Source organism: Mesoplodon mirus, assembly GCF_964341445.2.
Source record: "Mesoplodon mirus genome assembly, chromosome: 4".
In the NCBI taxonomy this organism is placed as follows: domain Eukaryota; kingdom Metazoa; phylum Chordata; class Mammalia; order Artiodactyla; family Ziphiidae; genus Mesoplodon; species Mesoplodon mirus.
Genome location: NC_138979.1, coordinates 161,000,432 through 161,017,035, shown reverse-complemented (window position 1 = coordinate 161,017,035; position 16,604 = coordinate 161,000,432). Strand labels below are relative to the sequence as shown.

At 56.7% G+C, this 16,604-nt stretch overlaps 1 protein-coding gene across 2 annotated transcripts; it reads left to right on the top strand.

Moving 5' to 3' along the window:
- The first annotated feature begins 3,313 nt into the window (after positions 1–3,313).
- On the top strand, positions 3,314–16,101 carry PGF (placental growth factor). Of its 2 annotated transcripts, XM_082617357.1 has the most exons (7): positions 3,314–3,727; positions 4,956–4,998; positions 9,354–9,550; positions 10,363–10,439; positions 12,423–12,452; positions 12,558–12,620; positions 15,285–16,101. In XM_082617357.1, exons 1-7 carry the CDS (start codon positions 3,653–3,655, stop codon positions 15,310–15,312), a joined length of 513 nt encoding a protein of 170 aa, XP_082473483.1. In that variant the 5' UTR covers positions 3,314–3,652; the 3' UTR covers positions 15,313–16,101. The 2 variants fall into 2 exon arrangements, with proteins under 2 accessions (XP_082473483.1, XP_082473484.1); XM_082617358.1 differs by lacking the exon at positions 12,558–12,620.
- The last annotated feature ends 503 nt before the right edge of the window (positions 16,102–16,604 follow it).

Sequence of the window (16,604 nt, the reverse complement as noted above, 5' to 3'; positions counted from 1 at the left end):
CTCCGCAACGGGAGAGGCCACAGCAGTGAGAGGCCTGCGTACCGCAAAAAAAAAAAAAAAAAAAAAAAAAAAAAAATGGGAATCATTAAAACCTACCTCATAGGGTTGTTATGAGAATTCAATGAGTTGAAGTGCTAAAAGCGCCAGGCACACTGCTTGACACACAATAAGCACTCAAAAAACTCTCCCTGAAACAACAACAAATGATCACCATCCTACAGCTAAATGTTGAGTTGTGAATACTGACGCTACCAGTGGATCTGCTCAGCACCTGGATCTACTCAGAAGGTGTCAGGGGAAGCTGGGGACTGATTGCCTGGATGGTGATGGTGAGAAGTTGCGTGTGTGTCTGTGTGTGCGCACGCATGTACGTGCATGCACACATGCACATCCACGCACACACAAATCCCTGCATCCTTTTTCTCCTCTGCATTTGGCAGAAACATAAGATTCTTCTTTTTCTGTCTCATGTCCAGGATGGTGAGGACTCTACTCTGCAGTGTCTTTTATTTATTTTATTTTATTTTTTTTGCAGTACGCGGGCTTCTCACTGTTGTGGCCTCTCCCGTTGCAGAGCACAGGCTCTGGACGCACAGGCTCAGCGGCCATGGCTCACGGGCCCAGCCGCTCCGCGGCATGTGGGATCCTCCCGGACCGGGGCACGAACCCGTGTCCCCTGCGTCGGCAGGCGGACTCTCAACCGCTGCGCAACCAGGGAAGCCCTGCAGTGTCTTTGTATCTCTAATAAGAATCAAAAGTTGAATTGGAAATCATGCCTAACAGCTACCATTTCCTGTACCCCAGGTGCTTTAGCAGTCCTCACCTATGAGGTAAGCACTGTTATTATTCCCACTTTAGATGGAGGAAGTCTGGGCTCTGAGAAGTAAAGGAAGTTACTTGAAGTTATACAGCTGGTAAGGACTGGAGTCACAATCCAGGACAGCAGAGCCCCAGCACACCTGCCCTGGACTGGATGTGAGTAACAGTAAACCTCTATCTGACTCATGGACATTCTGAAAATCTAATTGGTTTTCCCTAGCCTACCCTAGCTAATTCATCTCACAACCCAAGAAGCCAAGTTTAGAAGGATATGGTCTCCAGTTTAGTGACAAAAAGACTGAGGTGCACTTGTAGGAATCGTAGACACTTCCCAGGCATCAAGCTCACTCCAGAGAGTAGAAAGGGAGCTGCAGCATTCCCACCCATCTGTACCTACCCACCAACCCCCTCCTCGGCCCTGGCTGTGAATGTAAACTTCAAGGGAACCACCACACCACATGCCCAGTGCCTAGAACATAGTATGGCTGAAGCAATACATGTTGCATGAAAGGACAGATAAATGAAAACAAACACACACAACATGTACAATCTATGCACCCTTATACATACACAGTTATAGGCAAAGGTGCCCAATGCATAAGTGCTCAAAACACTCAGTTATAGACAAGCATATACAAAACAGATACTTAAACACACACACTCATACACAAAACACACCCATGTCCACATTCACACATCCAAATCCAAAACAAAGACCCACATAAACACATGCATATGTATACACAGATATCATGGGCAAGCATATATGATCCAGATATGCACAAACACACATGTACTCACCCCAGCAATGCCCAGACGTCCTCCACCAAGACCCTGGGCCCAGGAAGGAATCTGTCTGCTCCATGAGCCTTAGCATGTTGGAGCTCGTCAGAAAGTTCTTTGCAGCCCCCACTTAGCTGGCTGGTGACTGGCCCCTGGCTCCCGGACCTCCGGGTTTGGGGCCGGCCAGGCAGGAGGCAGCATCTCCGGCAGCCCCGCGTGGGTGGGCAGGCAGGCAACGGACGCAGAGGTCACTGGGGTGAGAGCTGGGGCTGCCCTGGCCTCTCTTTTCCTGGCTGGAATGTGAGATGTAGGGGCCGCCTCTCAGGCCTCCCTCCTCTCCCCCAGCGGCCCACCAGCCCCAGGCCCACGCCAACCCATGACCCCAAATCCTGCCAGGTTCTTGTAGCCAGGAAGTGTGCGCGGAGGGTGGTGGTGGTGATGAACACTCGAGGACTGTGGGAGGCATACACAAATAACACAGAGATGCACAGTCACACACAGAAGCTGGCCCGGATACTCACCCACGAAGACACACACACAAAGACACAGGCAGGCATACAAGTTCACAATCCCACTGAAATGCACATTCAGACACTCTTCCAAACACAGAAGAAAAATCAGGCACATACACACACACACACAGGCATACAGAGATACCAAGAGACCAGATGCTCACAAAGCGACATTTGCACATACAGCAGATGCACACAGACATTCAGACCACACAGAGACTGATAGCACACATGGATCCTCACAACCGCACACAAATGCCCACACACAGGCACAGAGACATGCACACACAGGGCCCTTCCGCAGACCCCTGCCATGTTGGAGCACTTCCTCCTCCTCCCGGGACCAGGAGGAGATGCTGTACTAGCAGGCCCCTCTCCAAGCCACATGTGGCCGGCTTGCAGGCAGGGCCTGGAAAACCGCTTGCCACAAGAGGAAATAGTGCTGAAGCCCCAGCCAGGTGTCTGCCGTCCGAGTGCCTGGCCAGGAGGATGGTGCATGGGCTGAAGAGACAGCCACATGGCATGGGTTTTGTCTCTGTATGTTAAACACACACACACACACACACACACACACACACACACCCTTTTCAGGAGTGCATATGTATGTACAACATATACAGGGAGGGGCACTCTTGGAACCTCAGTTTCTTCATCTGTAGAATAGGGTTGATAATTCTTTCACCCTTGAGGATTATGGAGATGGCATAAGGTGGCACTGTGAAGTACCAGACCAAATCGCTGCCTTCCTGGGGGTCTGGAGCTGCATCTCTGCAGAGGCCTAATGTCAGGAGCCTTGTTCGCAGGCTTTGGGCTCCACACCTGGCTGACCCCGCCCAAGGTGGCCGGCCTGGAAGAGCGGGAGCCAAGCTGGGGGCCCCTCTCCTGGGCCGGCACCGGGTGCTGCCTGGCTCAGCCGGCGCCCCGGGCAGCAGGCGCCGAGCGTCCCGGGAGAAGCTGCGGGCTGGGCTCCGCCGGGCGGTGAAGCCCGCATCTGGAGGGCCCCTTCCACGCACTGCCAGCCGAGCTCGCTCAGGTCCGCGCCGCCCGGCCGGCCTCTGGCCCCGCTCGGCGCCCGGCCGCTCCCTAGGACTCGGGTCTGGAGCCTCGTCGGCGGTGGGCGGGGCGGGCCTGCAGCCCCGCCCCCACTCGCGGCCCCTGAAACCCAGCGGCCGACAAGCTTCAGTCCCAGAAGGGAGCTGCTGTCTGAGGAAGAAACTGCATCTTCACTGGCCAGCCACGAGAGGACCTGGGGTCGCACTGGGCGCCCGACGGACCCTCCTCAGGGACCCGCCTGCCCCACACCACCCGGCCCTGCCGGGCCCTCCGCACCAGGTGCCCCAGCCGCAGCCTTACCTGCGGGCTCCAGAATCCCCAGGGCTTCCAGAGGATGCTCGGGCCACCGACAGGGACCTCGGGGCAGCAGTGAGGGGGGCACCTAGCCCCCCATTCAGCTCCTGTCCTCCTGTGCCAGGGGCTCCCCCGGGGTACGAGCATGGTGGTTTTCCCCTGGAGCCCCCTGGCTTGGTACGTCTGAGAAGATGCCTGCCATGAGGCTGTTCACTTGCTTCCTGCAGCTCCTGGCTGGGCTGGCGCTGCCTGCTGTGCCCCCCCAGGTAAGACCCCCACCCCGCAGCCTGGCTTCCCTGATCTTCCCACCCCCCCAGCACTGGGAACAGGGGGCTCTGAAATCACAGACCCACTCCCGGGAGCAGCACCTCCAAGGATGTCCACACACTTCCCAGGAGCCAGGCTGGACCACGTCGTCTGGGAGGAGTCCGCAGGCTGGGCTGTCCCAGACCTCAGCTCCGGGGTCTGTCTTGGCGGGGGCAGGGAAGCCACAGGGAAGGGAGGGAGGTTTCCTGTCTGGCCCCTGGAGCCCTGGTGGCTTTGCTAAAAGCATCTCTCCACTAATCCCAGGCGGGTCCCTGGCCTTGTGATCAGGGTCGAGGCCCTGTGACCAGGCAGGCGCCCCCAGGACCTCTGACCTGGCCTGGTGGAGGGAAAGCCGGCTGAAAAGACTCTTGGTGGGGAGGCTGGGCCCTGCCCCCCACCAAGGCTCCAGGCTGAGCCCAGGGCTCCTGGGTGGGCTGGGGGCAAGACAAGGGTCCCACTGTGCCCTCTCTCCCGGATGGGCAGCTGGAGGTCCTGAGTGCAGGGCCTGGGGAAGTGAGCAGGGCCCTTTTCCCAGGAGCTGGGTGAGTCTGGCTGTGAGCCAGCTTGGGCAGCGAAATCCTGACAAAGCCAATGAGCTCCCCTCTCACTGCGCTGTCCCACTGCCCTGGGAGTCCCGAGCCCCAGCCCAGAAGTGGGTGGGCTGGGCAGTTCCACGGGGCGGAAGGGCCATACCACCCGCCGCCGGCTTGCCTGCTGCAGGGCTGGTCAGAGGTGTCACTTTACCGGCAGCACCGGCTCCTGGCGCCACCCGCTCCAGCGCCTCGGCTCTCACCAGCTGATCGCCTCCCCCTGGGCTCTGGCACCCAGCCAAGGCGAGCTGCACAGGGCCAGCAGGGCTGCCTGGGGGCTGGGTAGAAGGGAGACCCCAAAGGATGGCCAGATCTTTGGGACAGAGCAGGCAAAGGGTCTCCAAAAGCTTCCAGCCTCCCACCCTTTCCAAATGAGGAAACTGAGGCCAGAGAGGGGGTGGGACCCAGACCCACCCAGGGTCCCTTGAGTTTTTCGTTGCACCTGGAAGGAGCCAGCTGTGAGACAGGGCAGAGTGTGTGCAGCGGGTGGGAAGGAGCTCAGAGTCAGAGGGGCCTCTATGATCTTACCGACACACTAGGCCCCAGAGCGCAGAGGCCCAAGGTGGTCCCCCTCATCTCTGCACCTTTCTGTCCACAGCAGTGGGGCTTGTCTGCTGCGAACAGCTCATCAGAGGTGGAAGGTAAGCTGCCTGGGCCCAGGGGGTGGGGGCGGGGCTGGAGGGGCGGGTGCACGGCTCGCCAAGTCCTCACCTCCTGGGCCTCTGCAGAGGATGGGAAGGGTTGGCATGAAGGGTGGGTGCAGGCTGATACTGAGCTGGGGAGAGTCTGCAAGCTGGCTGACGCCCTGGCCGACAGAGTTGGCAAGGCCTGAGAGATCCCCCCCATTGTGACCCAGAGGCCTAGAGAGGTGTCTTCCTGGGCCAGGGTCACCCGGCACACAGAGAGCAGGGCTGGGGCCCGTTTACCCAGGATTCGTCAGGTTGGGGTTCATCAGAGCCCCTTCCCAGCATGATGTAAGAGGGCAGATGGGGTCTTGGAGGGCAGTGCAGACAATGAGTGCCAAGGGCCAGGCTGGGGGTCTATGAGCTGGGTGCAGTGGCCCAGCAGTCAAGAGGACCAGGGAGGGACAAGAGGACCTTCCAGCAGCCAGCCCTGGAGGAGCTTCAAGGACCTGACGAGGCCTTTCCATTGATTACAAACAGACAGAATGAGTTTTGCCTTCCCTGGCCCCTCCACTCCCCACCCAGGGTTGCATCAAGAGGGAATCTTCAAAGGGTGAGACAATTTGCCAAAGAGACATACGTGCAGAAGGCAGGAGGCCCATGCCAGGCCCCCTGCCTTGCTCCTCCCTCCCTGCCTCTCCGAGACGTGCAGCCAGGCCACACACCACTTCCCACGGAAGAAAGGGAGCATGTAGGGACATGCACACGCACACGCGTGGTGACCTCTGTGAGCTGGGAACACCCTCCCTCTACTGCCTGGTAGCCAACCTCTCCTGGGCCTGGCCATGCTCTGACGGCTGAGTCCCAGGCCCCTTGGGCACTGAGAAGGTGGGGGTGGTAGCAGACGTTGATTTCATTGATATCCTCTCCCTCACCCTGCTTGCCCTCTGGGATTGGCACAATACTATGCTCTCTGGGATTTGGAGAGAGACCCATCACCTACCTCCACCCCATGGCCTTTTTGATGCTTTTAGTATATTTCAGATAACAGCTATCAAAGAAGTCTGAGCCTCAGTTTCATCATCTATAAAATGGGAGCATTAAACTACATGATATCTAAGGTTCTTTTTCTCAGATTGTAGGATTCTCTGACTCCATGGAGGAGACACAGGAGTATATATCTCCCAGGGACCCGGGTGAGGAGGGACCCGGGAAGTGTCCATCCATTAGGACAGCTCACCTGTCATCCTGATCAATTAGGGAGCCCATATCATGACCAGGGAAAGAGCTTTGGACCCCAGTTATCAAAATCCTGAAAATGCCATCCCCTCCTAACACCAGACAAGAGACAGAGTGGTCTGTGCTTTGCAGCCACAGACGTTGATTTTTTACTATTACTATTCATGGTAATATTATCAGGCATTTACTATAACTCTGTGCTGACCACAAGCTGTGAACTAGGAAGGCACTCGTATTCTCCACGTTTTATAGATGAAGGCTCTGAGGCTCACAGAGACCCTTGGGGTCACCTAAAGCCTTGGACACTCTTCAGTACATGTGGCAGAGCTGGAGCACGTGGCACCGAGCCTCCCCACGGCTCACAGCTGAGCAGGCATTGAGCAGGGTGTCCCCTGCCGCAGGCTGGGTGTGTGCCCCGCCGGTGACCACCAAGAGGATACCTGCTGGGCTCGGGCTGGTGGCCAGTGGCTCTGCCCAGCCCGGTCCCCCCACCCTCCCAGTGCCCCCCCGCCAGGAGCTTGCTCTCAGGATGAAACACTTCCCATCTGGGGTCTCCTCTGTCCTGGGTGGTAGGCAGCTGGAGCCAGACGGGAGGCTCGCCCAAGGGCTGGCAAGAGAGCCGAGAGCCCACTTTTTGGCCCCGGGAGTAGCCAGGCGCCTGCCTCGGCCACAGCCTCCATTCCTCTCCCCCAACCCCGGCCTCTGAGCAGATCTGGGGCCAGAGGAAGTGCCCTCAGGAGCAGTTGAGCAGAGCTCTTTGCTGAGGGGCTCAGCCCACAGCTGGGAGCGGTCACAGCACTCCCTCAGCCAGCCCCTCGCCCAGCCCCCTCTGTTTCTTCCACACACCCAGACAGCAGCCCCAGGAATGAGCTGCCCCCTTTCCTGGTGGCTGCCAGGTAAACCAGGCCCAGCCCACCTCCTTCTCAGCCCTCTCCCAACACCGTCCGGCCATGAGGCCCAGAAAGCGGTGGGCTTCAGGGCCCTGGAGCCTGGGTCCTGTTGCCGCAGTCTGCGTGGTGGGTGAGGGGAAAGGAAATCCCTTCTGCCTCCTAGGCCCTGCGGCTCTGCTTAACCTGGCGGTGGCCCCATGGCCCAGCTGGGTGGAGTTTGCTTGCGGGATGGTAGGGGGACGGGGTGCCCCTTCTCCGCTCCTTTCCCCCTCCCTGATGGCTGGTCCCGGGGCAGGACCCTGAACCTTCTGTGGCACTTTGGCAGCTGGCTATCCCTCTGCTGTTATTTATATTTTCCAAGGCAGAGATTAAATGTTCAGAGTTGTGTAGTGCTTATGAAGATTTTAGACTAAACACGCACTCACAGAGTTACAATAAGGAGGTGCTCCTCTGACCTCTCCCTGCAAAGGCTGGCTTCCCTGGGGCTTTGGGCTGCCTGGAGGAGAGGGCCTTGTTTCCCACTTGGGTCCAGGGAGAGTGACCCAGTGGCCTGGAGAGGCAGGATCAGGGAGGTCTCTGGTCTCCCTCCCATCCCTGGGCCCAGACTTAGTGCCCCCTAAGCAGACAGGGCAGAATGGAGCAGCAGACGCCCAGATAAGCACAGTTTATTGCTCTGTGGCCGCTTCAGCCAGCTCCACGTGGACACACTGCCTCTTGGGTATTTTCCACCAGCTTGCAGCCTTTCCCGAGGGCCTCTGCTAGGGCTGAAGTTTATTTTTCTCCTGAGATTACCCTGAGACTCACGTCCTCGTAGGCTCAGTAGAATGGACTTCAGCCCCTTCTGCCTCCTAGGAAGGGACATGGAAGGTAGTGAGGGGCTGCTAAGAGAAGCCATTGCTCTAGGGCAGAGGCTGCAGTGTCCCCAGGTGGCCCAGCTTCCCTGTCCTCCCCCACCAGCTGAGGACGACCATCAGGTACAGGGCAGGATGACCCAGGACTGGAGATGTGTCTCTGCTTACGGTCTCACAGCTGGGCTGGGTTGTGTGCACAGAATCACAGACTGCCTGTCAGATCTGGGAGAGCCCTTAGCAACCATCTATTCCCAACCTTCTTCTTTTTCCTCAGCTGAGGAAACTGATATACCCAGAAAGGTGAAGTGACCTCCCCAAGGTCACACAGCCAGTGTAGGGCCAGGACTAGAAGCCAGGTCTCCTGGCTCTGGCTACTCACTTCCTGTGAGCCTCTGTTTGGGACCAGGCCCCAGGCCCTCCCCTGAAGGAGCAACGTCTTTTGAGAGACTCCAGATCAGCCCCCAGAAGATCCTGGTCAAGACCACCAGGACATCGTGGGGGTCAGGGATGTCCCTGATAATCTTCAGCGAACTATCATCTAATCAATCAGTAATTACTTAGCCTGTGTTTACTGGGTGCTTGGGTCCGTGTCTTCAAGGAGCCTCAACTTGCTTGTAAAAAAAGATAAGAGCCACCAGTGACGGAGATAAGGCAAGCCCTTGGGGCTGAGTTATGCTCAAAAAAGGAACATCTGTTCATGCTGGACAAGTAGGAGAAGGCTTCGGAGAGGAGGAAGGGAGGCGGGCCTGGGGAAGTGGGTAGTGGGCTTTATTAGGTTAGAAACGAGAAGGGGGCAAGGAGCATGGACCTCAAGTGGGAATTAGGGTGATGCGGCCCCGAGCTCTCACGAGGGTGGCCTGACCGAAATGGAGCACGGGAATGGAGCATGTTGCTGGCTGCAGTCTTGGCCACCAGGCAGAGGAGCTGGCCCAGAGTGGGGCAGGAAACAAGGACTAAGGGGAAGGCTAACCCTCCCTGTGGGACTCTGCAAGCCAGTCTTGCAGAACTGACTGTTTTCTGCCAATTCCCCAAGACTGAGGAATCACCAGGTCAGGGCTAAGAAAGATCCAGAGGGCCTGGGGAGCTGCCAGAGCACACTCCTCAAAGCTTCAAGGCACCGAGGCAGATGTGGGTCCCTGAGTTGAGAATAGAGCTGAGAGCTCAAGAGGCTGAGAAATTCCGTTCCACTGGGATTTCCATCCGGCAGATGAGTTGGAGTTCCAGCTGTCATCCCAGAGGGATCACATCAGGAGTTCAGAGCCGGGGGAGCTCACATAGGCTGGGGGCTTCCTGGAGGAGGGGGCGTGGGCTGAACCTGGGAGGACCTGCAGGGCCTGGGTTTCAAGGAGGAGGCCCCTCCTGGCCTGACGCAGCTGTCTGTGCCTCCTCGCAGTGGTGCCCTTCCAGGAAGTGTGGGGCCGTAGCTACTGCCGGGCCCTGGAGAGGCTGGTGGACATCGTGTCTGAGTACCCCAGCGAGGTGGAGCACATGTTCAGCCCGTCCTGCGTCTCCCTGCTGCGCTGCACGGGCTGCTGTGGCGATGAGAACCTGCACTGTGTGCCAGTGGAGACGGTCAATGTCACCATGCAGGTAGGGAGGCTCTCCTCCTCGTGTCCGGGCCCGCCCCTCTGTCCACGTGCTGCTCAGAGGGCCACAGAACCTGCCCCCGAGGGGGCCTGGGGAGGGAAGGAGGGCAGGCCAGGGTCACAGGACTGGGACTTATGGCCAGGCCCATCCTCCTGAACCACAGTGCCCCTCCTTCCTGAACCCCTGCCCCAGCTTTGAGCCCCCTCACCTCCTCCCTTACCAGCTTTCTCAGCCTCTGGCTTAGCCCTGCCCCAGGACCTAGGATATCTGGTTGAGGCTGGAAAAGAAATCTGTTCGGATTCAAGATGTCCCTGTTTATACCAGGGACATTTGGCATTTCGTGCCCCGAGCTTTCTTACACACTCACACCCACATGGTTTTTTGAGCACTAGTTGAATAATGCCAAGCACTATGCTAGGTGCTTCAGAAATGTTACCTCAACATTCAATCCTTGGAGCCAAGTGATATTCCCATTTCACAGATGAGGAACCTGAGGTTCAGAGCTGTTATTTCACTTGCTCAGCAGGTGGAAGAGCCAAGCTTTGAACATAGGTCTTGCTGCCTCCAGAGGAGGGCCCCCCTTCCTACACTATTGCTATGCTGGTGGCCCTGGGACGGGAGGGACAGGGCCCTGCCTCAGTTCCACATGCAGGCGGGAGGGCTATTTGCCCCACACTCAAGGTGAAATGAGGGTGTGTAGTCCAAAGGCTGGTGGGAAATAGGGAGCCTGGTCCTCATGCAAGGGGAGGCTGGAGGGAGTATTAGAAACCCCAGGCCACCCCCGATCCAGTCACCCAACCTTCCTCTCCCCTCAGCTCCTGAAGATCCGCCCTGGGGACCGGCCCTCCTACGTGGAGTTGACGTTCTCTCAGCACGTGCGCTGCGAGTGCAGGTGGGCCCTCGGGTGTGACAGGGACAGCCCCCACGAGCCTGGCAGCTTCAGCCAGGGGCTGCCCGCCCCTGCTTCCTAATTGAGGGAGACCAGGGAAATCGGCGACCAGTGGCAGCTGCTTGTGTCTCCCCATCGGCCGGTCTTGCCCAGGGAGCTGGCCCCAGCAGCTGGACCACAGCTGCTGAGAAACCACAGGGATGGAGGGAGCCAGGGTCCCTCCCAAACTTGCCAGGCTCAGGGCACTCCATCTCCCTCCTCAAGCTGGGAGGCAGCTGCCACGGCCCTGGAAGAAGTGACTGGACTTAGTTCTAGGCCAGGCTGGTGCCCACGGGAGGGGTCAACTGGCTGAGGCGCGCAGAGACGGACAAGCCCTGGTGGGAGGGAAAGGGCAGAGGGAAGGAGCTTTCTTTAAAGTCGCTCCCCCACCTGGGAGAGCCTGTCACCAGCACATCTTGCTGCTGGTGCCCAGGGTACTCTGAGCATTAGTTACCAGGAGCAGCAGGCCTGGCACTGCCAACCAGGCTCAGGGAAGAGAGAAATGGGCTCAGGTGCTCTCCTGGTACCCCTGGGCCATGGATGGAGGCACCAGACAAGAGGTCCTGAGCCCTATCCTGGGGCAGGAAGAGGGGGAGGACCACCATTTATGGTGCATCTCCTCTGTGCCTCGCCAAGCATTAGGCACCTGACTGTGTTTTCTCATTTATTCAATAAACATCCATTGAGCACCAACTGTATGCTAGGCACTGTCCCAGATACTTGGGATACAGTGGTGAGCAAGACAGACCAAGTCCCAGCTCGCCTAAGAACCCTAGGAGATAGGTACCATTGTCATCCCATTTTACGGATGAAGAAACTGAGGCTTGCTATGGTTACATGATTAGCCACAGCTAGTGAGTGGACCCCAGCCTGTCTAAGCCCTAAGCTTGCCCTTTTTCTTGCTACCTCTCGTGGCCGTTACCACACTCTCCAGGAGCCCCAGTACTGCCCTGGGCTTGGTCCTGCTTAGTGTCCTGGGCTCTGACCACCCCTCTTGGACTGTACCACTGTTAGAGGCCCTGCCCCAATCTGTTTCCTCCTGTCCCCCCTTGCCAGGGCTTGGCCATATAACAACAGTTCAGTAACAAACCCTCCCGGGCACAGTGCTTGACAGTGACCTTTCACCTTCCACATCACCTTTGCCCTCACAGCCTCTCTGTTGGGGCAGACGGATGAGAAGACTGAGGGTCCAAGAGTGTCTCTGACTGGTCCCAGGTGGCAGAGACACGACCAGGCAGTCCCAGGAGGCGCTGGTACCCTGCCCTGGCTCCCAAGGCAGATGGCCAGCCTAGGGAGCCTTCCCTGACCTCACTCTGGCTCCCAGGGGAGACTGAGGCCCTGTCCCCTTCCAGAGGGCTGGGCAACAGGGCCACCTTTCTTCTCCCTTCTGGGTCAACAGCCACAGCCCCCGGAGGCAGAGCCAGGACAAGCCTGGTGACTGTGGGGCTTTCAATCAGCTCCCCTCACCCCACCCTTCACCCTGGCCCCCTGCTGTTGCCTGCACCGTCACGCATCCTCGGGGTGGGGGGTGGCACGACGTCCACCTGACAGGTGGCCTTGCCCCTCATTCACTGTCAGCGAGGAAACTCCCAGAGGGCACCCTGGAAGGAAGGGCCGGTGCGAGGGAAGGAAGTGAACAGAGAAAGGCAGCAGAGAGCAGACTCATTCCCCAGCTTTGATGCCAAGAGGCAGAGGAGAGCAGAGGGTGTGGAGAGGACCCCCAAGAGGGCATTCACACCTCTCTTGGTGGGGTCACCAGAGGCTAGCGTGGGAGCGGAAGCCCCCAGGCCTCTGGGCATCTCTCCCTAACTAGCTCCATGCTACCCCCTAGTGGCTTCAGTGCCAACTACAGGACCAGCGCCAGTGATGTCCGAGGGGGCTTAGGGGGGCAGGGAGCCCCCGCTTACTCCTTTCCTGATTCTCCCCTGCTCCTCTCTGTTTTCCCAGGCCTCTGCGGGAGAAGATGAAGCCAGAAAGGTAAGCAGCCTGGCTGGGGCACCGGGCTGTTCTCAGGCCTGCCAGCCCCTGTCCTAGCATGGGGGCCCCCAGCCACTCTGTCCTGACGCTTTTGGCTTATTACAGGAGGAGACCCAAGGGCAGGGGGAAGAGGAAGAGAGAGAAGCAGAGACACACAGACTGCCACCTGTGAGTGCGCGGGGGGCCCAGGGATGGCAAGGAGGCTGGGCCAGAGGGGAGCCCAACCCTGCCAGCAGGGTCAGTGGTCTGGGAGGGACAAAGCCAGTGGTCGGGGGCTACAACCTAGAGATTCTAGGGCCTAGGAAGCCTCAGGTGAACCAGGACAAGAACCAGGAAGCCTTGCTTCTTGTCCCGGCTTAGCTCTAAGTTTCTGTGTGGCCTTGAGCAGGTCACGTCACCTCTCTGAGCCAAGTTTTTCTCTGTGTGTAGAATGAGGGGTCAGGGGGTCCACCAAGCATTCAGTCGGTCTACATTTACTAAGCACTTACTGTGTGCCAGGTACGCCAGTGGGCAAACCAACAAGATTCCTGCTCTTACAGGGCTTACATTCTAGTGCTAAAACGTCCAAAAACTCAGCCAGGGCTACCTCCTGGTGGCCCTGAGGAAGGTGTAGCCCCTCACCGGCTCCCAGACCAATATTTCTCCCACCCTCCCAGGGAGCCTTGGGGTCCACTCGCTTCCCTTTCCCTCTCCATGTTACCTGCCCATGTGGCTTCACATCCGGAGGACTAGGCTGGAGTCCAAGCCTGAGTGTTGGGAGAGCAGGATTAGAGAAGGGAAACCCCAAATCTGTGAGAGTAAAGAGTAAAAATAAAGTATTTCACATGCACAGTAATCAGTCACACCACGGTTCTCCTTCAGGGCCTGTCTCCTTCCACCAATGGACTCAGGAAATCATTTCATGCCATGGGACTGGGGCTGACCAAGTCCTACCCCATGAGCCCACCCCTGCACGAGCAGAGACTTCCATCCCACTCTGTGAAGATAGGGATGCCGGGGAGGATTCTGGGTGGGTCCTCTGCAGGCACATGCCCCTGATTTCTCCCCTGGGCCCGAGCAGCGACGGGGGGAGGAGCTGGCAGCGTAGTCAGTGCAGGGCTCCCCAGCTGGGCAGCCCCAGATGGAAAGCGTCCTGTCCTCTGTCTGCTAGGGCAGCAGTCTCCAAACGTTTCATTCGGGAATCTATTGAAAGAAATTCGAAAACTCATGCGCTCCCTTGTTCACTTTTAAGTTGACATTGAACTTTTCCATCAAAATTGTAAATAGTTGCAAAGGATGCAACTTCTGGCCTATCGTGAATATTAATATTTTAATATAAAGCCATTATATCACTCTCCAAATGTATCCCGTGGAATAAGCCATCCTAATTTAATACCATCATCCACTCAAAAAAAATGAACAACAGCAACAAAAAAAATAGATGAACACTCTCCTTTAATAGTTGAATATTTCCATTGCTTCTTTTTTCCTTGAACTTGTCTTTCCATTTTACTTTCCCCACAGAATTTCAGCCTAATGTAGTATTTTTTTAAATATTCAAACGTCTTTTATGTATCGCCTTGTCATATTTATCTGCCACAACAATGGTTTGAATTATTTTAAATTTCCTGTGAGCAGAAAACTCGAAATTAAATTTTCTCTTGGAATGAATTATCACAATAATTATTAGTAGTAGCAACTGATCAAAACAGCACAAATACATCATATTTTACTAGATGCTAAATGCAGAAGTACAATCAATCTTATTGGGAATGCACCTCAATGAGATGGAGGCAGCTACTTCTTTTCAATTAGTTAATGAACTCAGTAACGAATGTTACCTCCTGCCAGACTGAGGCAGGATTCAATAGTAATTCCATTCCTGTGCATCGTTTTTTATAGATGAAAAGACTGAAAAACCATGTTCACATAAACAGGTAAATGGGGCTGGATGTCACTCGATCACCTGATCTCCTTCCAAGTTGTTTGCCAAAAACCCCAAGGTGATCTGCTACAAAAATTACTTCTCATGACAGATTAACTGACAATCCGGTTAAGCTGTTCTTCAATTTTGTTGAAAGCAGACTTGGAAACCACCCCGCTTGCAAAACACTTGGTTACCCAGTCAGTCACCATACTTCCTTTCTCAACGCCTACAACAATGTCTCAGATGGTTATTTTATTCAGTGTCCCCTTGAATCCTTTTTACCTTGGGGAAAAGTACTGTAACAGGATTTAGAATGGACAAGATGCTTCCTTCCTTCCTAAGGGAGAAGGGCAGCTGGGAACAAGACGGTGGGAAGCAGACCTCAGGTGGGGAAGATGGGGGAAGTGGACCTCTCACGCAGACAGTTTTCAGGCAGAGTACATGGGAAGGCTGAAAACGAATTCCTTTAAAACCATCAGTACATACACCTTGGACAATCTTCACGTACACCTAGGGGTTCCCATATCCTCGTTTGAAGACTGCTGTCCCAGAGTAAGCAAAGGCATTGGTGCATGGAGCCAAATTGCGTTCAAAGTAGACTTCGTCTCTGACTAGCTGTGTGACCTTGGGCAAGTTTCTTGACCTCTCTGAGCCTCAGCTTCCTCATCTGCAAAAAGATGATAGTGCCTTACTCATGGGATATTGTTAAGGGTAAATGAGAGAGTGCTTAGTGCGGGGCTGGGCACCTGGGTGCGTGCTTGGTGAAGGGTAGCTCCTAGCTGCTTCTTGGCCTCGTGCAAGCAGAGATCCAGGCTTCCCGTGCTCCCTGTCCAAGCTTCCCCTCTGGGTTTGTCCCCCCTCCCATAGGAGGGACCCCACCCTCCACACTGGGCTGATACCCCCTTTCTGTGTTTGGTCTCTGGCAGGTGCGGCGATACTGTTCCCCGGAGGTAACCAGCCCCTCGGAGGAGAGAGACCCCACACCCAGCTCGTGTATTTATTACCGTCACACTCTCAGTTACCTCCCTGCTGGCACCTGCCCTCTATTTATTAGCCAATTGTATCCCTGCTGAATGACTCACTCCCTCCAAGAGGAGGGGCAGGGAGGGACAGGACCCTCAGGAATTCAGTGCCTTAAACAGAACGTGAGAGAAAGACAGAAGACAGACCCATGTGGCTTCAGCTTGGGAAGAAGCAAGACGTGTGGCTTTGTGAGGGGCAGGCCAGGCCCCAGAGGCTCCGGGGGTCACCAGGGGGCTGGAGAGGGAAGGACTGGAGACCCACCGCCTGCCCCCCGGCCTTGGGCTCTGCATGGACCAGCAGCCCTTGCTGGGGGAGTTCCTGGCCGGGGTGGGAGTGGAGAAGCCTGCTCCCACGGGCCCTGATGGCAGGGTGAGCCGGCAGCAGCTCTGCACCCGCTTCCTGGCAGCAGCTCTACCCCTGGAGATCAGAACGTTCAGCTCTGGAGAACAGTGGTTGCCTGGGGGCCTTGGCCACTCCTTGTCCCCTAGGTCTGGCCTCACATCTTGCCACTGCTTGTGCTGGGACATTGTTCTTTACCGCTAGGGCGTCACCATCCTTCCCCTCCCAGGGACACAGGCAAAGAGTGGCCCCAGGCTGGACATGGAGCAAGCTGCCCCCGCGTGGCTGTTTGACCGCCAAGCCAGATTCTCTTGAATAAAGTACTTTAGTCTGGAAACAGCTTTCCAGGGGAGTGTGTCTGCCAGAGCAGCGGGCAATAGCAGGAAATGGAAGCAGGGCAGAAGTAAAAGGGACCGTGGGCTCCAAGGCTGCCCGGGGGTAGCTCCAGCCTGCTGCCGCAGCTCCCTGGGGCATCTTTTCCCAGGTGCTTTAGGCACAACCCTGAGGCCCACTCCTCCCATAATGAGGGGTTCCCAGGATGGAGGCTTGGCCCCAAACTTGGGAGGCCCTGACCCCAGCCACCCTGATCACCCTCAAATTCAAGAGCACAGTCCCCTTCCTCTTCCCCCAGGGCCACCCTATACCCAGCCCAGTGCCCGACCCTCTGGACCCTGAGTGAATGGGGGCTCCCAGGTGCCACAGATCGTGGCCCCGGGGGACTGAACTGCACCACCTCCAACCCACTCTGGCTGCCGAATGCAGGGATGGGCAGATGCTGCCTGATCTCTTCCTCCTTTGACCTCCTGTCTTCCTGTCTTCCTCCTGAACACCTTGGCATGAAATGAGAAAAAAATGCTTTTTTTTCTTTTTTCAATCCCATACAC